This window comes from Notolabrus celidotus, chromosome 1, assembly GCF_009762535.1.
Source record: "Notolabrus celidotus isolate fNotCel1 chromosome 1, fNotCel1.pri, whole genome shotgun sequence".
NCBI classification, from domain to species: Eukaryota; Metazoa; Chordata; class Actinopteri; order Labriformes; family Labridae; genus Notolabrus; species Notolabrus celidotus.
In genome coordinates, this window is record NC_048272.1 from 19,659,937 (window position 1) to 19,683,341 (window position 23,405).

Here is a 23,405-nt window from a genome sequence, read left to right on the forward strand (position 1 = left end):
AGTAGGTTAATTCATAAAAACACAGGAAACACAGCCACATGCTCACGGAGGTGGGCTAATTTTCTCTAGACCAGCTAAATGAAGCCACGCTAAATCACTGAGGGACAGTGGGGGTCGCAAGTCTTTGGCACCAATATTTTGGGGGTCTGGGGATGAAAAGTTTGAGAACCCCTGATGTACAGCATTAGCATTAATTTATCATTTCAATGTCTACATTTTAAGTGATAATCTTGTTGTTTTTAATGAATCTTAGGCTGTTTTGGATTTGACTTGCAAACACAACAAAATACCATACAAATCTTGAATTTCACATGCTGGTTCTTGTATCAAAAGACCTCTATCAGTCACTAAAGACCTTTTTACAACCATGTCACTGTTGCTGCTGCATGTGGTCTGTTGCATGCCATACCAATTTGTTCCCTTCACAAGTAAAGACAGTGATATAAACCTTCAGAAATCTCTGTGGAGTTAAGATGTATTTCATTTCCTGTTAGTGTAACATGCAAAAAGAGCTGAAAGTCTCTTTTTAATATTCAAAGATCAAAACAAACACGCTACATCCCTCATTATTTGAAGAGAAACACTTTGAAAAACTGTGAATGTAAAAGAAACTGTGACCAATGTTAGTTCTCATGTGGTTTCTTCCGTTTTAAGAGACTGAGGGCCAGAGCAGAGCAGAGGAGAGGAGAGGAGAGGAAGGAGGGGTTAGGAGGGTGGTAGTCACATGGGAAACAGTCAGGCTGCTGTCACATGGTTTTTTTTTGCAGGCTGAGCTGAGGGAAGGAGGAGTTTTGCTCTGAAGTTTGTGTTAAACCTGCTCTTTTCTTTCATGTAGCCCCCTCAACAAGTGGTGCAGCTGATTGAACCAAAGTTTTTTTTAATATTATGGAGATTCCTGCCATAAATCTAAAGGTAAGTTTAAGTTTAACTTGTTTTTAAGTTAGTCGTGTGTGTGTGTGGTAGCATTTTGACCAAAGGCTGGTGGTGAATTATGTGATGATGCAAACTTTGTGGCTGAGGTTTAGGAGGTAGTTCCTCTGTGTTGCAACTACCTGCTCCTGCTTGTGACACACATCTGATCTGGTGCAATGTTGTTGAAGTTTTAGAGGTTGTAAATAGTTTTCATCTCATAAACTGTGTCAGAGTGCATTTAAGATCAAAGACTTTCACAGGTAGAGTTTCATAGATGAGCAACAGAATTATAGTTAGATTAAAGAACACTCACTAGATGCTAGAAACTCACACACAGTGATGGAATAGATGTGTTAAAATGTGATTATTATGTGTGTCTAAAACTAATCTACAGTGAGTTTGCACTTGATATGGAAAGAAATGTTGTATTTAAAAGGAAGTAACTTTTATTTAAGGAACAAAAACAGGTGAACTAATGCCTGAATGAAAATGGAGAAGCATGAAAATTAAAGGAGACTTTGCTTTTTCTTTGATGTTCATTCCACTCTGATGCAGGTTGAGAAATCTTTATTCAACTCTTTGAAACTTTGAATTAAATCTGTGAATAAAAAGTCAGGAGTTTAAGAAATGTTAAAGTGGCTTAAGGCAGACCTACTTTGGGATTATCTATTTAATGTGTCTTGAAACTTGTCATCTGTGGAATCAGACAAACCTGACGCTGCTTCACTTGTTACGTCTGATTCAAACAGATCACATGCTTTAAATTTACTTCTGTAGTTCCCTGCTTTATGCACTCACATGGTTTGAACTGGGTACATCTAATGACTCATTTTAATACCAATTAAACCACTTTTTGTTGTTTTTGTTTTGGAATAATAAATAAACATTACAGTAGGAAGGAAATCAGAAACTACTGAATGTCTTTGATAGCTTCCCAGAGTCTGATTTGACGCCTTTAGAAGTCCAACCAATTTCCAAAGCCCAAAGAGATTTGTTTAATAAGGATGAGAAGAGAGCCACAGAATTTTACAGGCGCATCATTAATTCAGGATACATGAATGTCTGATTTTTCTTTGTTAAAACTTTGCTTTTCCTCTTTTCCCAGGCCATAGTTCTGGCACACTGGCTGCTTACGATATGGTGAGTCCAGCAGACCTTTTTCCACAAACCTGAGGAATTTCTCTCCTCTCCTGGCACTCACACATCCCCATACAGAGACTCACAATCCTGATTCAGGCCCACTCTTAAACCTCCCTGCCTCGTACTGACATGTGACACTGTCTTGCATGAATTTCTCATTGCAGGGGTTGCATGGCGTGGCTACCCTACTCCTATTCTTGGGGGAACTTCAGCGTTTTAGCAATTGGGGTCTGGGCTATTGCACAGAGGGACTCGATCGACGCCGTGCTCATGGTGAGTCTTATTTTCTTGCCTCGGTTTGTTCACGCTGGATGCAAACTTAACATCATGTGACAGGTACAGGAGTCTAACTATAGGCACAGTAATGCGTATCCGTGATAACCTATTTGTCTGTGGAATCTGGGACAAACTGAGAGCATCCCTTTGAGAAAGATAGCCTTTCCTTAATTCGGCACAGAGAACAGTAACAGTGGCTTTCACAGTGTATTAGCTTTCAGCAGCAGGGGGGTTTCACATAGTTTTGGCCCGTCTTACTGTTGATTTCAGATTAGCCATATTTAGTTTCAAAGAGACTGACTTATTTTAAGCCTGAAAAGTTAGAAACTCTACTCCCAAACTTTTTACATGGATCCTACCACAATAATCAGAGGGAGACAACTATTTCAGCATAACTGTGTCTGAAATCTCTCACTACTCCTCTTACTGTCGGCTAAATGCTGAATTCCCCATTATGTAAAGCTGATACCTTTTATAATGGACTGAAAATATTCCACAATGCATTGTGACAACAGTGCACAAGAAAAGGTTACTAATCCACTAATCCAGCAATGACTTAAATTACATTGACAGGAAAATCCCCAAATAGTTTCCCATTATTTTATTTGTCAATGAGTTTAATGATCAGTCCTCTAAAAATAACTCTGTTTGTTGAGTGGTTTCTACGCAATGTGTTAATGATTCTAGGCAAAACTACTTAATGACAGGGCTTCCATTTTCCTCTGACCTTGTGCTCTGGGGAGTCAAGCTCAAATGCTGCAAATTTTGTAGACATGAGGAGTTTGCCAAATCTTTGATCATGTCTTCCTGTCTTGATTGATTGCTTACATCAAGCCTTAAATTAATGTGAAAACATATATTTGAAAATTAAGTAGCCACTGTGAGACAACAATTAACATCAGCAGTAAACAACTTCCTGGCAAAAGTTACCATAATCACTAGCTGATGGTAGCAATGCAAAAATTATGTATGCTAGCTAATATGAGGTAGCTAGCCAACAAAATTATTAGCTAAGAATCTATTCCTTTCCAATTTTATCAAACTCCAATTGTTCTTTTTGGCTAGGCACATGTGGAGTGCTGATGTAAGCTGCTGAGTTACAGTTACTACAGAATCACTGAAATTGTTCAATTTTAGCTAGTTAGCTAACAGTAATGCTAGCTTAATGTTGGCCTAATGCTTGTACTTGCAGTACCAATAGGATTATCAAATACATTACGTTGCCTTGAAATTAAATTGTCAGTTTTCTGCATACTGAAACTGAAACTGAAACATGCCATCTTAAGGCAAAAGCTATTTGCGCTCCAACCACTTCCTAGCAAAACATACCATTCTAGCTAGCTAAGGGCCACTGAAATTAGCTTGCTTACAAAACCATATTTATGTCTTATCTTAACAAGTCACTCTATTAAAGCTAGGGTTGGTAGTCACGGAAAACTAGCATGAATTTGAATGTACCATTTCCTCAGGACTCCATCTAACCCCTCTCCTGGGAGCTCCTCCAAAACGACGCCCCCGCTCAAATGCATGAGTGCTGCTGATTCGCGACCATATGATCGTGACCGATTCAAAACTGGTCCTCAGCACATTGTTTGCGTTTTGCACTACGACAACTCATGTCTCACTCAGCAGTAAGAAAACACCAAATCATTATCATAGCGAAATTAAAAACACACAAAATAAAAATAAAAATGTACGGGCAGGAGGCGGGGAGAACAGCAGGACAGGATTTGATTGGTTTCATAATTTGGCTCCTGATCGCAGGGATTGGTTGGTGTTTTCCCAGGTTAATTCCGGCTGTAGAAAGCAGCTTTTTTTTCCGCTCTTTTTTAAGAACATGTTATGTATTGATTGCCATCAGGACATAAAGATAATTTTAACCAGTATAACAACAAGTTTATCTAAATCTGACTACCAACCCCAGCTTTAAATTGTAACTTTGCAGAAAGTGGTAGGATGCTGATATTAGCTGTTGACTTACAGTAACCAAGTTTTATGTGACCAGATTTAACTGGCTCATCATACTATATTAAGAACTAACAAACATGATGACAAAACTTAACTTGTGCATTCAACCACTTCCCTTCCAAAATTAGCATGTTAGATTGCTTCGGGTGGCTAAAATTAGCTGGACAACATAAATATTGGCAAAGTATACTACTGTTAAAATCCCTGTGTTTTTAAGACTTGAAACCTGGAGCACAGCAGCATTGTGATGGATGGTGGACATGTTAATGTAGTGATTGGCACCATTGTAAACCAATAAAAAAAAAACCTCTGCTTTTATGTTCTGGATTATTAGCAAAGGTTTGGAACTAGTAATGAGAAAAAGCTTCTTTTGTAGTGTACAGTATCCTGTTCCAGATTTACAACAGTAAGAGCATTGCGAGTTGTTTTTGTTTGTCCAAAACTATTCTAAGCCTTACTGGTGATTTACTAGAGATTCTTAACCCTGCCAAAGCCTCTCAACTCTGCTTCAAGACTCAGCATCTTTGAGATTTTATACCCCTGGAAGTTTTTGGATTACTTAATTCAAGCTTCCTACATGTTTCTGAGAAAAGTCTAAAGGTCTTTACACAGTTCAGAGATGATATTAAGGTTGGATATTGGTAATGTGAACCTTGAAGGTATCCATTAAATCAACACAGTTCTGAGTTAAGTATCAACTATGTCAAAAGTCCTGTTAAAAGTGATCAGTGAGCCAATCGACTCACGATTCATTTGGTTTAATGTGGCAGGTGCCTGGCACACCATCACAACGGCCGACACTGCAGCTTTTGTTGTGGTGTAATCAGCTGAAGGCTGGATGTAAAAATGTACTTGTGTTTGTAAAAACTGTTTGATAAGGATTACAGAACATAATGCTCCCATTCACATGATAGATGTTGTGGTAATACGAACAAGAAAAACAAGGTAATAAGGCAATACAATTCTGGGATCACTCACAGAGATCTGAACCAAATACTATTATGTAACTTTGAAATGTAGCGTTAATTGAAGTTACAGAGCCCCCAAAGTCCCATAAGGTGTTAACTTTCATCTTGTTCACAGATTCTAATTATCTGGTGTGCACAAGTTGTTATCTTATGCCCACAAGTTAATTATTTTGAGTCACCCAAGATAACAACCCCAATTACAAAAAAAGTTTGGACACTGTGTAAAATATTCATAAAAACAGAAATGAATGGTTGCAAATCATTTGAAAATATCGCAAAGACAACGATCAAATGTTGAAACTGAAAATCGTTTTGCTTTATCAAAAATAAATATTCTCTCATATTTGATGCTGGCAACACATTTTAAGAAATTTAGGACATGGACAACAACACACAGAAAAAGTTTAAAGCTCCCAAAAGGTTGAGCCTCTCAGAAGTAAAGATGGGAAGAGGTTCACCTCTCTGGGAGAGACTGTGTGAGCAATCAGTTAGACAATTTCAGAATCATGTTGGTCAGTGTAAAATTGTGAAGAATTTGGGGATTTCATCTAATAGGGTAAAGACAATGATTAAAAGATTCAGAGAATCTGGATGAATTTCTGTACAAAAGAGACAAGGCCCAAAACCAATACCGGATCGCTGTGGTCTTTGGGCCCTCAGCCTGCAATGCATTAATAACAGACTCTGCATTGGAAGTCACCGCATGGGCTCAAACTCACTTCCAAAAACTAATATCATTGCTGAATCCACAAATGCAGGTTAAAAGTAAGACTAGAGGACACCAAATATAAACATGATCCAGAAACAACTTATCTGAGCCCAGACCCATTTAGGGTGGACTGAGGGGAGGTGGACACTGGTCTGTGGTCTGACAAATCAAAATGTAAAATTACTTTTGGAAATTATCGACACTGCATCCTTCCTTTATAAAATAGAGAGGGACCACCTGCCAGTTCAGAATCCAGCATCACTGATAGCATGGTTAGCTTACACATCTGATCAGGCGTCATTAATGCTGAACAAAACACAGGTTTTGGAGCGACATATGCTGCCAGCCAGACAATGCTTTTTTCAGGAAGACCTTACATATTTCAGAAAGACAAAGCCAAACCCCATTCTCCACGCATTACAACAGCATGGCTCTGTAGTAGAGGAGTCCAGGTGCTAAACTGGCCTGCCTCGAGTCATGACTTATCATCTGTTGAAAACATTTGGCTCATCATGAAAACAGAAAGAAGAACAAAGGAGACATCAAAATGTTGAGCAGCTGAAATCCTATAGCATGTAAGAGTGGGACAACATTTCACTTTCAAATCCTTTGTTTCCCAAACGTTTAAGAGTGTTGTTTTAAGAAGAGGTGATGCAAAATAATGGTAATCATGCCCCTGTCCCAACTATTTGGAAGCGTGTTGCTGGTATTAACAGTTAAATGAGCATGTATTTTTCACAAAACAATAAATTTTTTCAGATTCAACATTATATATGTTTTCACCTTTTTGCATTTAAATACAAGCTTTAACTGATTTGCAAACCATCAAAGTATGTTTTTATTGACATTTTACACAGTGCCCTAACTTTTCTTGGAATTAAGGTTATAATTGTGTGCTCAAGATAAAAATGACCAGACATTTCTTCCAATTAAGAGAAAAGCATGAATTTGTGGCAGACTCAATTAACTTGAACATAATCAATATCTAGTCAGCTTGGTGCAACAAATGGGAATAATGGTCCATCACAAATGGATATGAGTTGAGTTTTGTGGTCTATCTTTGTGAAGCTGACTTCAGGCTGCCAAAACAGATACATGACAGGTAAGGGTCAGGAAGAAACACCTTGAGAAACAAACATCCTGTCAGCAGTGATTTTTTGACATTTATAGATTCAGTCAATCACAGCAGCTGTGAAGAAAGCTCCAGTGAACCTTTTACCCTGTGCTCTTAAAAGGCCCTGGTGCTCTCACCCAGAGACCCAGGAAGGAGCTTTGTGGCCAAAGAAGGGGAAAATGATTGAACAGGGTTTTTTTTCCAAGGTGAATAATGCACCACTCTGTTCCTCACCACACTGTTGAAGATCTGGGACATGGTTTCTCATGTGCTCTGTTATCTTGTTTTCTGACTGCAGGCTTCACCATCTCAAGTGTCGGGAATGATTTCTGTTTGTCCACTCATCAAATATTTACCTTACATTATTTCTGTTCTCAGCAAAATATGGATATGACTGTCCAAAGATTTAAAGGCAACAGAAAAATGTTTTACATCTTATTTTCTTCCAGACTGATTTTATATTTCATGTAGACTTCCAGGACCTACTTCTTCCTCAGTGTAAGCAGTGGGGATTTGTCCAAAATCCAAATATTGTGATGAAGAAATGTATTTTTTCTGCTGCCTGAAGTTATTTTGAGGAAAAACATCAGTTCATGATTGTTGCGGCAACACTGTCCAGAGTATGGGGGTGTGGCTGTCGAGCTACCGGTGGGCGGACCTTCCTGGTCACATGACCAATTTATCAATGAGACGGTGACGCTGTGGTCTTGATTAGCTCAGGCAGACACCTGCTGGGGAGGCGAGAAGAAAGAGACACCGTTGTCAGAAGCCGTGGAAAGACATTCTTGGTTTAGAGTATGATGAAATGAAGAAAGCAGTGTTGGAAGCTTATGGCAGCGTGCCAGAAGCCTATCGCCGTCAGTTTCGTGAGATGAGGCGTCAGCCATCAGAATCTTTTCTGGATTTGTTGCGTAGGCAAGAGATAGCTTTTGATCGATGGAGTAAGTCCTGCAAAGCTTATGACTTCAAGCGTCTGAGGGATCTATTGTTGCTTGAACAGTTTAAAGTGAGTATCCCTAGGGACATTGAAGTTTACCTGAATGAGCGGGATGTGACCAGCCCAAGGCGTGCAGCTGAGTTGGCTGATGGCTATGAGGTGGCACATTGTGGTAAGTCTGGATTTATAGGGAGGAAGAGGACACAGGAGGAAAGGCCGGGATTAGGGGTTAGGGTTAGGGTTCAGATTAGGGTTAAGGTTAGAGTTAGGGTTGTGATTAGGGTTAGGGTTATGATTAGGGTTAGGGATAGGGATAGGCTTAAGGTTACAATTAGGGTTACGGTTAGGGTTGTGATAAGGGATAGGGTTAGGGTTGTGATTAGGGTTAGGATTAGGGTTAGGGTTGTGATTAGGGATAGGGTTAGGGTGAGGGTTGTGATTAGGGTTAGGGTTGTGATTAGGGATAGGGTTAGGGTTGTGATTAGAGTTAGGGTTAAGATTAGGGTTAGGATCAGGGTTAGGGCTAGGGTTAGAGTTAGGGTTGGGTTCAGATTAGGGTTAGGGTTAGGATTAGGGTTAGGGTTATGGTTAGGGTTATGTTAGGGTTAGGGTTCAGATTAGGGTTAGGGTTGTGATTAGGGTTAGGGTTAGGATTAGGGTTAGGGTTAGGGTTATCGTTAGGGTTATGTTAGGGTTAGGGTTCAGATTAGGGTTAGGATTAGGGTTAGGGTTATGGTTAGGGTTATGTTAGGGTTAGGGTTGTGATTAGGGTTAGGATTAGGGTTAGGGTTAGGGTTCAGATTAGGGTTAGGATTAGGGTTAGCGTTGTGATTAGGGTTAGGGTTGTGATTAGGGATAGGGTTAGGGTTGTGATTAGGGTTAGGGTTAAGATTAGGGTTAGGATCAGGGTTAGGGCTAGGATTAGGGTTAGGGTTAGGGTTCAGATAAGGGTTAGGGTTATGGTTAGGGTTATGGTAAGGGTTATTGTTAGGGTTAGGGTTCAGATTAGGGTTAGGGTTGTGATTAGGGTTAGGGTTGTGATTAGGGTTAGGATAAGGGTTAGGGTTAGGGTTACGGTTAGGGTTAGGGTTCAGATTAGGGTTAGGGTTCAGATTAGGGTTAGGTTTAGAGTTAGGATTAGGGTTAGGGTAAGGGTTAGGGTTAGGGTTAGGGTTCAGATTAGGGTTAGGATTACGGTTAGTGTTAGGGTTCGGATTAGGGTTAGGATTAGGGTTTGGATTAGGGTTAGGGTTCGGATTAGGGTTAGGGTTAGGGTTTGGATAAGTGTTAGGGTTAGGGTTAGGGTTAGGGTTTGGTTTAGGGTTAGGGTTAGGGTTAGGGTTAGGGTTCGGGTTCGAGTTAGGGTTAGGATTAGGGTTTGGGTTAGGGTTAGGGTTAGGGATCAGATTAGGGTTAGGGTTAGGTTTTGGATTAGGGTTAGGGTTCAAATTAGGGTTAGGGTTCGGATTAGGGTTAGGGTTAGGGTTTGGATTAGGGTTAGGGTTAGGATTAGTGTTAGGGTTAGGGTTCGGGTTAGGGTTAGGATTAGGGTTAGGGTTTGGGTTAGGGTTAGTGTTAGGGTTCGGATTAATGTTAGGGTTAAGGTTCTGATCAAGGTTAGGGTTAGGGTTAGGGTTCGGATTAGGGTTAGGATTAGGGTTAGGGTTCGGGTTCGGGTTAGGATTAGGGTTAGTGTTAGTGTTAGGGTTAGGGTTAGGGTTAGGCTTTGGATTAGGGTTAGGGTTCGGATTAGGATTAGGGTTAGGGTTCGGGTTAGGATTAGGGTTAGGGTTAGGGTTAGGTTTAGGGTTTGGATTAGGGTTAGGGTTAAAGTACAGATCAAGGTTAGGGTTAGGGTTAGGGTTAGGATTAGGATTAGTGTTAGGGTTCGGGTTCGGGTTCGGGTTAGGATTAGGGTTAGGGTTTGGGTTTGGATTAGGATTAGGGTTAGGGTTAGGGTTTCGGATTAGGGTTAGGGTTAGGGTTCAGATTAGGGTTAGGATTAGGGTTATGGTTTGGATTAGGGTTAGGGTTCGGATTAGGGTTCGGATTAGGGTTAGGGTTCGGATTAGGATTAGGGTTAGGGTTCGGATTAGGGTTAGGGTTAGGGTTCGGATTAGGGTTAGGGTTAGGGTTAGAACCAGAACTAAACTTAAGTAAACAGAACCAGAAGCAAACTCATGCAAACAGAACCAGAACCAAACTCAAGCAAACACAACCAGAAGAAAACTCAAGCAAACTAAACTAGAACCGAACCAGACCCGAGCCAGAACGTACCAGAACTGAACCAGAACTAAAGCGAACCGAACCAGAACCGTGCCAGAACCAAACCAGAACCGAACCAAACTTAACCAGAACGGAACCAGAACCGAACCAGAACGTTCCAGAACTAAACCAGAACCGAACCAGAACCGAACCAAACCAGAACCGTGCCAGAACCGTGCAAGAACCTAACCAGAACCGAACCAGAATCGAACCAGAACTGAACCAGAACTTTACCAGAACTGAACCCGAACCAGAACCGAACCAGGACCGCACTGAACCGAACCAGAACCTTGCCAGAACCGTACAAGAACCGAACCAGAACCGAACCAGAACCGAACCAGAACCGTGCCAGAACCGTACCAGAACCGAACCAGAACCGAACCAGAACTAAACTTAAGTAAACAGAACCAGAACCAAACTCATGCAAACAGAACCAGAACCAAACTCAAGCAAACACAACCAGAAACAAACTCAAGCAAACACAACTAGAACTGAACCAGACCCGAGCCAGAACGTACCAGAAGTGAACCAGAACCATAGCGAACCGAACCAGAACCGTGCCAGAACCAAACCAGAACCGAACCAAACTCAACCAGAACCGAACCAGAACGTTCCACAACTAAACCAGAACCAAACCAGAACCGAACCAGAACCGAACCAGAACCGAACCAGTACTGAACCAGAACTTTACCAGAACTGAGCCCGAACCAGAACCGAACCAGAACCGCACCGAACCGAACCGTACAAGAACCGAACCAGAACTGAACCAGAACTTAACTAGAACTCAACCAGAACCGAACCGAACCAGAACCGTGCCAGAACCGTACAAGAACCGAACCAGAACCGAACAAGAACCGAACCAGAACCGGAACCAGAACTGAACCAGAACCAAAGTCAAGCAAACAGAACCAGAACCAAACTCAAGCAAACATTATTAATGTCCTCAGGTTGGCATTGAGAAAAATCCGATGCCTCAGCTTGGATGGGCTGATCTGATTTCTCCTCTCAGTGAGTATTTGCCCGATCTTCAAGAAGACTCTCTCTGAAGGAACAGATGAAGCCACGATACACAGCCTCCCCTCCATCACCTGTATCCTATATCCTCACATGTGATTGGCTGCATGGCTGCCAAGCTGACCAATCAACACAAAGTTCTGTTGTGAGCAGAGCTGGGGCTGAGCACTGTGAGAAAAAAACGAAAGGAAAAAAATGGGAGGCTCTTCTGATTCACTATAAAGCATCGGCTCTCAGAGCCGCAGCTTTTGATCATGACACGTCACTAATGTGCTTAATCTGTGTTACAATTATAAGGGGGTCCTTGGACAATTTTCTCACCTGTAAGGGGTCCCTGGCTCCAAAAAGTTTGAGAACCCCTGCTCTAGGTAGTAGGAGTGCAAACTCCCGACAGTGAAAACAAACGGAACAAAAAGAGCGACACAGCTGCACAGAAACTCCTAGACTCCTAGACTACATTTCTTTCAATGTAGACTTCCACTGAGAGGAACATATTAGACTATTTAGGATATAAATTAGGAACTAAATTTAGACTGTCATACCAGCTTGATCATCAATGAAAATGTCCTGGAAATGTCCTGGAAAATGATCTCTGGAAAAGAGTGGGAACCCTGAAACTCACTGTCCAAGTTACAATGGGAGGCGAGGTCAGGCGAAGCCAGTTGGGTTAGTGTCTGTGGATAGGGAGGCAGTAGATGACCTTCAGGGCTATGAAGGTTTCATCTCGGAAGGTACTGTATCTGATGTAGCTGAAAGTCTACGTGTACCAATTACGATTCTCAGAGACACAGGAGCGAAGCAGACATTGCTGCGAAAAGGTGTGGTGGAACTTCCGAATTCCACTTTCACTGGGCAGGTTGCGGTAGTAAAAGGAATAGGGTGAGGATATGAGACTGTGCCCCTTCATCAAGTCTACTTACGGTCTGAGTTAGTGACAGGTTATGTAGATGTAGCCGAGGTGCAGACCCTGCCTTTTAGTGTGATTGATCTTGTCATGGGGAATGATGTAGCAGGTAGGAAAGTCACTCCAGAAGACGCGGAGCAAAATGTGGATTGGCCGGAGCTCAGGCAGTTAGAGGAAGAGTATCCTGAGGTTTTCCCTGCCTGTGTAGTCACCCGTGCCCGGTCAAAAGTGGAACAAGGGGTGTGCAGTAAGGCCCATCAGCCAGTGGAGCTGGAGAGTCTTGAGAGCTCGCCCATTGACCTAGCAGGTACCGTTTTCCCCCAGATGGATGATCAGGCGGAGGCAGAGATGGTGGGTCAGCATGAGTCTGTGGCTGCTGAGGTGTGTGAGGGAAAGAGTGAACCTACAGTTGCTGAGGTTGGCATAGCTGAGGCTAGCCAGGACCAGGTGGAAGGACCTGGAGCTGAGTTAAGGATGGATGCTCCTGTAACCCCAGAGTCGCTTCCTCTGAACTGTCAGACCCTAGTGGTAGAGCAGCAGAAAGATCAGTCGTTAAGTTATGCGCTGAAGTTGGCAACCTGTGTTACCGAAGCGAAGGAGGTGCCGAAAGGCTATTTCGTCAGACACGGAATTCTTTTTAGGAAGTGGAGACCTGCAGCACGGCCTGCGAATGAGGACTGGGCTGTGTATGAGCAGGTGGTTCTTCCTCTGAGTTACCGCAAGGAGGTGATGCAATTAGCTCATGATTCCTCTCTCGGTGGTCATTTGGGTATGAGGAAGACCCTGGACCGAATAAGTCGACAATTCTATTAGCCCAGTATCCGAAGAGATGTACAACGGTTTTGTCGTTCTGGTCATGTGTGTCAAGTGGTGGGGAAGTCGGGGGGTGCTCCTCCCATTGCTCCTTTACAGCCACTGCCTGTTGAACAGGAGCCGTTTACTCATATCATGATCGACTGTGTCGGGCCTTTGCCTAGGTCCAAGCGAGGGAATGAGTACTTGCTTACCATTTTGGATGTAGCCACTAGGTACCCAGAAGCTATCCCACTGAGAAGTATTAAGGCAAAGACTATTGTTGATCATCTGGTTAAGTTATTTTCCTGGGCATGTTTGCCACGTACGATTCAGTCAGATAGGGGCTCTAATTTTACCTCCAAACTGTATCAGCAGGTAATGGCAGAGTTGAAGATATCACCCAAGTATTCTTCGGCTTATCACCCACAGTCGCAGGGAGCTATAGAGCGGTTTCATAGTACCTTGAAAACCATGATAAAAACGTTTGTCGAGGCTCAGCCTAAGGAGTGGGATGAGGCCATCCCTTTCTTGTTGTTTGCTGTGCGTGATGCTCCAACTGAGTCCCTGGGTTTCAGTCCGTTTGAACTCATCTTTGGCCATAAAGTTAGAGGTCCATTGCACCTGTTTAAAGAACAAGTTGTGAAACCAACTTCCCCTGGGGATGTTCTCCAGTATGTTTTGTCGTTTCGAGCAAGGCTTCAGTCAGCGTGTGAGGCTGCAGGGAAGAATTTGATGGGAGCAAAGGCTCGCATGAAGGCTAGGTTTGACAAAAGAGCAGCGAGGCGCACTTTTGACCCAGGTGACCTGGTTTTGGTGTTGGTCCAAGGGCCACGTCACCAGCTGGGTCCAGGTTATGCTGGACCATATAGAGTGCTGAGGAAGGTAGGGGACCTAAACTACATCCTCAATACTCCTGATAGGAGGTCTAAGACCAGGTTGTGCCACATTAATGCCCTGAAAGCGTATGAGGGACGTGACATGTCTGTTTGTTGTGCTGTTGCAGTAGTGGAGGAGGAACAGGTTGAGTGCTGCGATCCAGAAATGTCCTCTCCTCCACCTGATGTTGTTAGCGCCAGGCTCTATAACACAGATGCTCGAGCTTGCCTTGAGGACACCTTGCTCCATTTGTCAGAGTCGCAGAGACAGGATGTGATTCGGTTGGTTGACTCGTACCCTATGTTGCTGTCAGATGTTCCTGGGAGAACTCATAGAGCAGAGCATGAGGTTGATGTAGGTGAGGCGTTGCCTATAAAACAGCACCCATACCGATACCCACCTCACAAAAAGAAGGTGGTTCAAGAAGAGGATGGGTTGGAGAAACCAGTGGCCTACTTTTCTAAGAAGTTGAGCAAACATCAGCAGGCGTACTCAACCATTGAAAAGGAGGCACTGGCTCTGGTTTTAGCCGTGAAGCATTTTGAGGTCTACGTGGCCAGCAGTGAGAGGGTCATTGTGTACTCGGATCACAACCCATTGGCGTTTCTGGTGAAGTTCAGCAGTGCAAATGCACGAGTGTTTAGATGGAGTCTTATGTTGCAATCTTACAACCTTGAGATCAAGCATATCGCTGGCAGGAATAATGTGATAGCTGATTCCTTATCCCGGGGTTGAGAAGGTAGTCTTGAGGTTACCCGATGAGACTTGAGGACAGCATGCCTCATTTAAATCTGATGTTGTGAGAAAAGAATGTAGTAAACTTGTGAGGAGGATGAATAATCCCTCGGCGATGAGGCCTAGTAATTGTTTTAGTTAAAAAAAAAAAAAGGGAAAAAAAACCTTAAAATTTTGGTGAGAAAGAAGAAAAAAAAAGACACTTGTAAAAATGGTGAATACATGTGAGTCTAGCTCACTGCATACTGAGAAAATTTCTCAGATCAGTACTTATGTCCGGGTAGTTTTGGCATACAGCAGATTTTGCTCTTGTTCACATACTACATACTGAATTTTGGCCAAATCAGTATGTACTGCTAGTATATAAGCGGGTTTCAGAATTCAGCTTATGAATTTGATGCTTGAAAGGCAAATCAGTTGCATTGCCAGTCAGGGTTAGGAATGACGATGCCTTCTTTTGTTGGCGATTGCTTATCCATCCCTCTACATTTGTAACATCGTGACTTCAGAGCTTCCTGAACCCTACTATTGTTAATTTTTGTAATAACTTCTGCTGCAATAAATCCCGTTTTGTTGCCTTCTTTTATCATCTTTGTTTTGAGCACATTAGACTTCCACTTAGTAAGACAAGACTTGTATTGACCAGTAGTTGTAGTAACCAGTAATCCTAGCTCACCACTGCGTCTGAGATAGCAGTGGAGTCATAGCAAGCTGTAACATCACATTACAACCGCCTTTCTCATCAGTTAGTGTTTTAGTTTGTGGTCATTTTGGGACTTATTGTAAAGGTGGTCTAAAAATGGCACACCCTGCAACCTTTACCTGATTTCAACATGATATATAGAGGAAACAGTCATCCCTCTACTCTTTTTTTTTTTTTTTTTGGCAGACAAAACTTAAATAACAAGACACACATGGAGGATGTAAAGAAAGTTAATAAGAATAACAGACAGATCTTATAATGGTGACAATGATTGAGGTGATGAAATGTACAGCACTCCTTCTGCTCTTCAGTACAAAAAAGACTCACACAGAGACAGATGACAATTATGTACTCCTCTAGTTTTCATTTTTCCTGGTATCCAACTTCCAATCAGAACAAGCTTTTTATTAGATTTAGATTGACTTAATTTTCCAAACATAGCATGCTGCTGGGGCTCTTTCTAACTCCTCTCTCCCTCTCGTTCTTTCCTGTAGTTCCTGATGGGAATGCTCGCATCGATATTGACGGACATCATCCATTTCAGCATCTATTACCCGGCCAATGACTTGTCGATAGACCGGGCAAACAACGTGTTTCGCTTCAGCGCGGGGATGGCCATCCTCAGCCTGCTGATCAAACCGGTGTCCTGCTTCTTCGTCTACCAAATGTACCGGGAACGTGGAGGGGATTACAACGTGAACTTTGGTAAGTGCTGCAGGATGAGACAAGCACAGAAGCGTGAGGAGCTTGGTGGATTATAACTTAAAAGCTAGGGAGAAATTCTCTTTAATCTGAAGTCTTCTTTTCTGCACAAGTATACGATCCCCTGCCCCCGAGTGTGACCAAAGCTGGGTGCACAGTGTGTTGTATGTGTCCAGCCGTGCTTTGAGCTCCTTCCTGTGTTGTTTAATGCAGTTGGTCATCAAAGTCCTGCCAAGTGCGGCTCAACTGTGGAGCCTCAGTACTAAACCACGGGCAGATGATTCCACAGTCAAACTAATAAGTCAGAGTCACAAGACGTTTCAAATACAGCAGAATATCTGCAGTTCGTCTGGGCCCGGATATTATTTCTCCATGAGTTGTTTATAACATTTGGGTGCCGCAGATTTCCTCTGCAGCAGGCAGGAAGAGATGAAACCACGCAGCCTGGGTCAGGTATAAGAAAGAAAGCTCAGGATTAAAGTGAAATAAGCAGAGATGGTGAACACAGATTTAGTGATTTAGAGACGTTATTGATTGTTGATATAGCTCTCTGCTAGTGTGAGCAAACAAACGATGAGTACTTTTCTTCCACTGGGCGGTCAGGGAACACTTAAGATGTGATGAAAGTGTGTGTAGCCATTGATTTTTAGTCTTTTGAGAGCCTTTCCATCAGAAGTCTCGCCGAGCTGTGATGCCTACTGGACTCTTGAAAACTTGAAATGTTATTCAAAGCTCTGTCTCGATGGATTTTATGAAAACAGTTGTATTTATCATTAATTTTTTAGGAGTTAGATGGAAGAGCAATGATTTCCTGAAGGGATAGTGAACCGAGACGCGCTTATTGTTTCTCTTTCTAACAACGAATGACAAAAATAAAGCAGGAAGTTGAAGGGCTCTTATTTATTATTAACCGTAATATTTCCACATAAAATGTTATATTCGACACCACATGCTGGGGGGAAGTATTAAAAATTCCTCTGCATCGTCGCCTCACCTCCTGGTTTGTCTATTTAGAGGATAATTGAATATTGATGAATCCTCTCTCCCTGTGGCTTTACTTAAACGTCACATACACACAGCAGGTTCATCCATTACTCTGTGATTCGCTGCAGAGTGACTGATGAACTTAGTTTTAGACAATGTGCGTTTTTAATTGCTGTCTGATTGCATTGCTGGCATTAAAAAGGTCTCCCACTGTGAAAAGCACTCTGGGTTAGCAGACAATCAGGTGCATGGGAGAGAATTGTTGATTCAGAAGTGCAGGTTTCCTTGGCTCTGATTGGTGACCATGCATCTTAGACTTTATCAAATCACTCAAGGTGTTTGTTTTAGGGTTTATCTTAATGTGCCTACACACAGGACAGGAGTTCAGACTGAGCTATTCGGATAGTTTGTTCTACACCTTCCCTGAACATTGTCCAACCATCACTTATGTGAAGGATAATGAATACTGAACAGGTGGTTATGCAAAGTAGAATCCTGACAGGGTGAGCAGGGCCCCTGACTCAAAGCGGAGGGGTCTTGTCCAAAATTTGCAGAATGACTAACTCATTATACATTGTCCTGCTTATACCTAGCTACCATATAAAGACATGAAAAAAGTAGACACAAAATATTGATTTACAGGTGATTTAAAATGAAATTATTTAAACCTACAGGTATAGAATAAAATGTGCCTTCATAGCCTCGTATGGCAACAGATTCTGATCCTACTTGGGGGACATCCTTTTCCCATTGTGGTCATGGGGTAAGAGGCGAGGTCCACCCATAGGTCACCAGCCACTCACAGGGCAAACATGTTGAGACAAATTCAAATATGTCACCACTAATTAAGAGTGACCAATTAACCTGACAAGTGCGTCTTTAGACTGCTGGAGGAAGCCAGAGTTGCGATTGGAACCCTCTCATGCATGGTGAGAACATGCAAACTCCTCACAGAAATGCTCTTGCCCAACTGGGGATTTATACTAGGAATCTTCTTTGCTGGGAGCAGGGTTTACATTTGCGTGCTGGTCAGTTGCGCTACAATACAGTCTCTCTCCCTCCCCCTCTTTCTCAATGCAGCATGTTGGCATTGACGCACTGTTCCCCTGTTCTTGATCATGTTATTTATTAATTGATTGGTTTCAAATTTTAAATGTGATTTTCTGGGTTACTGTGTCAGTGTTTTTAGTGTTTTATTGCTGGTAAATTTAAGTTATTAAGCAGATAGGGCTTTCAGGGTATGCCCGACAGTTGTTCTATATGGCCAGAATTCTGGAATATAACTGTCCAAACTGGCCGACGTAAAAAAAAACCTACTGTAAACTCTGGCAGGGAGGCAACAGCGCTAACCACAGCACCAGCGTGCAGCCCGGCACCTATAGCATTCAATTGTGGGAATGCAAAAGCTAGATTGAATATCGTGACAAAAAGTTGATCCATGGGTTCAATCAAAACTCGTTCATCTCATCTCCCCTGCTTTTCACGGTTCAAATCAATTGTTTGCATACTACGTCTTCATCATGTTGGTGGGTTTAGTATATTTTGTTAGGTGTAGAGCTAATGTAGCATGGAGGGAGCTAACTACAAAGTTTCAGCAGTTGGGGGGGGTTTCACATTTGTTACACCAACAACTTTGGCAGTAACTTTTTCGAGAAGCGGCGGTATTGATTTGATATGACGTGTCGTTTTTCCTGTTGAGTGTTAATCACCATTGTTTTGGGTTTTGACCAATCAGGATCAAGTTTCTTACACAGCACAGAAAGGTCTTTTAAATATGTTGTTTTATCACTTAAATTATGGCATGGCATCCCTCCATATTTTCAGTATCAATAATCTTCACTGTTAGTGATTAATGGGAAAACGCTTAAATAATTTTAAAAAAGTGTACGTTACCTACTAGATGAAGACGGTAGTACAACATTAAGTCAGATACGAGCTCCCAACCCTGAGTGTGATGTCAGAGGAAAATCAAGATTGCTGAAGTCTGACTTTTGGCCAATTTGTTTAATTTTCACATGTAAGAAATTGTAAAAACCTAGATTTCTCTTCTTGTTGTCATCATTTCCAATTCAGATTCTTCCCCTCTGTTTGTCACATTTTTGTTTTTTCATCTCTTGTTGCCTCGTTTTAATTTGACCATTTTTTATGTCTTTCCTTCTTTTTCCTTCTCTCCTCCACTTCTGACCTTTGACCTCTCAGACTTTGAGACCTCTGTGGACAGCCGATGCACTACGGACAGTGCTGACAGTGCCTTTATTGGCCGCCGCTATTGATTCCTGCTTCCCTCCTTTTACCATTTCTCTCCTCCAAGCATCCTCTTCCATCCTCTCCCACGCAGGAAGTAAGGTTACAAATCAGGCTGCAGGACGAAAAGAAACTTTTCTCCCCAGATAATTCTTCCCCAATGTTTTCTAAGTGGTTGATTTTCTCTTTTAAATAATTTATCTTTTAATTTATTTATTCCCACCGCTACCGCCCCCCTTACCTCCTCGTACCTGTCTGATTGTGTTTGTCAGATCAGTCCTTTTGTCTCCATGTCCATTGTTTTTAATGTGTTTGTATGTTACTGCAAGTTTCCCTCTCTGTATGTATTATTTATATTTCATCTTCTCTCCAGACGCCTCATTTGTGTTGGTGTATTATGTTTGCATATATTTAAAGCAGAGCTGCATGATGCTGCACATTTTTAAATCAGCCTAATTACAGTCAACATAATGTAGACGATGAATGTGACCTGTTTGAAATGCACACTTATATAAGTTTGCTGAGCATCATAATGCAACTTTTTAAAGAGTCATGACTGTTACAATGCTTTGAAATAAAATAAATTAATAAACCTCACAAGTGTATTAGTAAAATGATCATAAAGCTCTGGGAATCATCATTTCATGCATGTTTGTCACAGAGAAAGACTCTGGGCCATGCAGAGGTAAGAGTATGTGCGCCTTTGAACTTACAAAAACCACAAATTTGGTATTCTGTCCATGTCAGAGTCAGGCTTTTTAGTTTTTCAGCACCACAGAAGGTCTTTTAAAAGTTTTCAGATGGATTACGTCACCATAGAGTTCATTATTAAGCATATTAACGTTGGCACAATGTGTAAAAACTCTAAATAAACCCAGATTAGAAAGTTCTGCTCACATGAGGAGATTTTTCAGACTAGTTCTCAGATTAGAGATGTTGGTCTGTTCCTGTGAACAAGTTTTCTCCACCAAGCAGCAAATCGGAAAGTTGTGGAAGCTAAACAAGAGCAATGAAAAGAGAGGAACTTATGCAAATTAAAATTGATCTGTGAATATACAGTATGATAGTTGATGTCAAAGTGTTTCCAGCTCCTTACACGTAATAATCTGCTCCTTTTGTCTTCTTGTAGATGAAATGTTTTGGGGTTTTGAAACGTTGATTAGTCAAAAGATGCCACTTTAAGGTGTCACTTGAGCTCTGGAATACTATGACAAGGATTTTTAACAACTTTAGAACAATCATTGAACAAATCACGAGCTGCAGCCCCAGTGTCCTCCGCTATTTGTCGATGTGTTTGAAATATTCAGTATATTTATATGAAGGAGGCCAGATGATCGCTAGCTTTTTCTATTAAATTGAATTTTGCATTATTTCTTAATTGGCAGTTCTAGTTAAAATCTTTGGCCATTGCAGCACTTTTGCCCTTGTAGGTCACCTTACTTATCTTTTAAAACCCCCCCAAAAAAATATTTTGTTGAAGAATGGCATTCCTCTTATGCTCACAGCTTTGATATGCGTATTTCTCCATTCTCTGAGTTGCAGAAGCAGATGTGATAATTAATTATACATTGGCATGGTGGGGATTTCGTGTGTTGAAGACTTTTTGGGCTTGTCTCTGCAGGTTTCCCCTCAGTAACACGAAACAGAGAGGCCTACCAGTCCATCGACACACAGGAGGAGTCGGCCGGCCAAGCGAACCCCTTCAACCAGCAGCAGGACGGCAAAACAGGACCCCGCTCATACTGAGAGGAGCAGGAGGGACAAATGCAGCGCTTCCTCTGACTTCTCCTGCAGCGGTGCAGCTCTTAAGGGCAATTTTTCACAATCAGTTCCACATGAGCACTGGTGTTTTGTACAGTCTATCAGCTAAAAACGTGTGATTGTGAATAAGGAGCTCTAGTTGAACTTAATTAAATAAACTGCAGTGTAAATAAACCAATAACGTTTTCCCTTTCCCAAAGCTGGGAACAGTTTTTGATGAGCTGGCACGCTGCTGAATGAAGACAGAGGAAGCACTGCTCTGCACTCCCATGCTGTATTACTGGTGTTTCCGTCTACTATTTTAGTAGAGTGATGAATGTGTTCATGGGTTTACTTTTTCCCCGAGTGAGTCAGTTTTACTATGTGGCACTTAAACACATTAAAGGAATAGTTCAGATTTTTTTTAAAATAGGGTTGTTTGAAGTACTCATTAAAGGTGACATATCATGCAAAATTGACTTTTTAATGGTTCTTTACCTGAAATATGTGTCCCTGGCATGTCTACAAACCCCCCGAGAATGAAAAAAATCCATTCTGCCCCTGTTCTGATTTCTACACCTTTCTGTAAATGTGTGTGAAACGAGCCGTTTCAGACTTCCGTGTTTTTGTTACGTAACAACAATATCCGGTCTGTCACGGAGTCAGAGCTCGGAGCTTGTTCAGCCCATAGACTGTATAAAATAATACTGAATCCCTCCCCCGTTTTTCATTACCTGCACAAATGTGTGCTAACAAGGAGCTTAGGAGGGAGGCATGCTAGTTGTAGGCTGTCTTAATAAACACAAAGGTCGGTTTTACTCCCCACGTCTGCAGATTTGAAGATCTAGTGGATGATTTTTATTTGTCATGGATAAGTGCTAGCGCTAGTTAGCATAGCCACATAGCTACATGTTCATAGCTGTAGCTGTAGCTGTGTACCAAGACACACGTCGACATACTGACAAATAAAACAACAAGAAACACTAAATCTGTGACCAATGGTTCAGAAAGGTCCTGCTGCCTTTCTGGCAGAGGTCGGTTTTACTCCCCAGGTCTGCAGATTTGAAGATCTAGTGGATGATTTTTATTTATCATGGATAGGTGCTAGCGCTAATTACCATAGCCACATAGCTATATGTTCATAGCTGTAGCTGTAGCTGTATCTGTAGCTGTAGCTGTGTACCATGACACACGTCGACATACTGACAAATAAAACAACAAGAAACACTAAATCTGTGACCAATCCTTCATAAAAGGTCCTGCTGCCTTTCTGGCAGAGGTCGGTTTTACTCCCCACGTCTGCAGATTTGAAGATCTAGTGGATGATTTTTATTTATCATGGATAAGTGCTAGCGCTAGTTAGCATAGCCACATAGCTACATGTTCGTAGCTGTGTACCAAGACACACGTCTACATACTGACAAATAAAACAACAAGAAACACTAAATCTGTGACCAATCGTTCAGAAAGGTCCTGCTACAGGCGCCTCTCCATCAGGATCAGATTCAGAGGGTTGAAGTAACGCGATCTCTGAGCAGCCGTGTATATTCAGCCAACATGTAAACATTAGATCAACGTGCTGGAGAGCCGAGGCACATCCACTTCCGGAGGGGGCGTGGTCAGAGGGAAAACAGAGTGTTCTGATGAGGAATGAAGAAGGGGACTTTTCAGGCATGCCAAAATCTGATTTCAAAGTGTTTTTTTGAGCATAAACTTTAAAGACATGTTTTTGGGACCTCTTAGACCAATATATATTGATGAAAAAAGCATGATATGTCCCCTTTAATACAACATTTCTTGACTCTTTGGCACATGCACTCTGCAAACTTTCTGGAGCTCTGCACCCAGAAGTTGCTGTCCTCAAGCATCCCTAACAGTGAGGAAGTCTTTCAAGGCGGGGTGGATGAGTCACAGGATGCCATTGCATTCGGCAATGTGCACTTTCATTGCAGCTGTGTAGCTCTTTCGGGTACCATCTGTGTTCACCATTGTGCAAGCTATCAGCACAGTGGTTGAGCACAGCCTGCGTTAGCGCCAATAGTTGTAAGGTACGAATGGACTTATTGCCCTTGACCAATTTGTCAAGACTTCTGCCACTGTTGGTCACTTCTTCTCTTAAAATGAGGAGTCTCTTCAATCAAACCAGCACTCCACAAAGTTTATATACCGAACAGTATACCAGCGTTGCCTTTTAACGTATGATGATAACTTCATGAGGAAGAAACACTGTTAAAAAGTGGCACAGCTAGACTGGCCTGCCATGCTATGTATCCAGCATGCTTTGTACAGTGAAGCAGCCTCCTGCTTAAGTGTCATCTTCTGGGTAAAATACCTTATATTGGTGTGCTTGTACATATGATGCAGCCCACTTTTAGATGACAAAACATTTATAAAAAGTGCATCTTATCCACCAGGTTGT

General features: G+C 42.0%; 1 protein-coding gene across 2 annotated transcripts; it reads left to right on the forward strand.

Moving 5' to 3' along the window:
* The first annotated feature begins 717 nt into the window (after positions 1–717).
* Positions 718–21,418, forward strand: agtrap (angiotensin II receptor-associated protein). Of its 2 annotated transcripts, none has more exons than XM_034693477.1 (5): positions 718–912; positions 2,018–2,052; positions 2,217–2,325; positions 15,811–16,021; positions 19,202–19,706. In XM_034693477.1, exons 1-5 carry the CDS (start codon positions 886–888, stop codon positions 19,273–19,275), a joined length of 456 nt encoding a protein of 151 aa, XP_034549368.1. In that variant the 5' UTR covers positions 718–885; the 3' UTR covers positions 19,276–19,706. The 2 variants fall into 2 exon arrangements, with proteins under 2 accessions (XP_034549368.1, XP_034549358.1); XM_034693467.1 differs by lacking the exon at positions 19,202–19,706 and adding an exon at positions 20,868–21,418 and having other exon boundaries at positions 728–912.
* Positions 21,419–23,405: the final 1,987 nt, after the last annotated feature.

What these genes read in the sequence shown, in the direction of transcription:
- agtrap (XM_034693467.1), top strand. Translation starts at nt 886, where the DNA reads ATGGAGATTCCTGCCATAAATCTAAAG. An exon ending in CACTGGCTGCTTACGATATG is followed by an intron (nt 2,053 to 2,216) that starts GTGAGTCCAGCA and finishes TTCTCATTGCAG; the next exon opens with GGGTTGCATGGCGTGGCTAC. An exon ending in GGATTACAACGTGAACTTTG is followed by an intron (nt 16,022 to 20,867) that starts GTAAGTGCTGCA and finishes TTGTCTCTGCAG; the next exon opens with GTTTCCCCTCAGTAACACGA.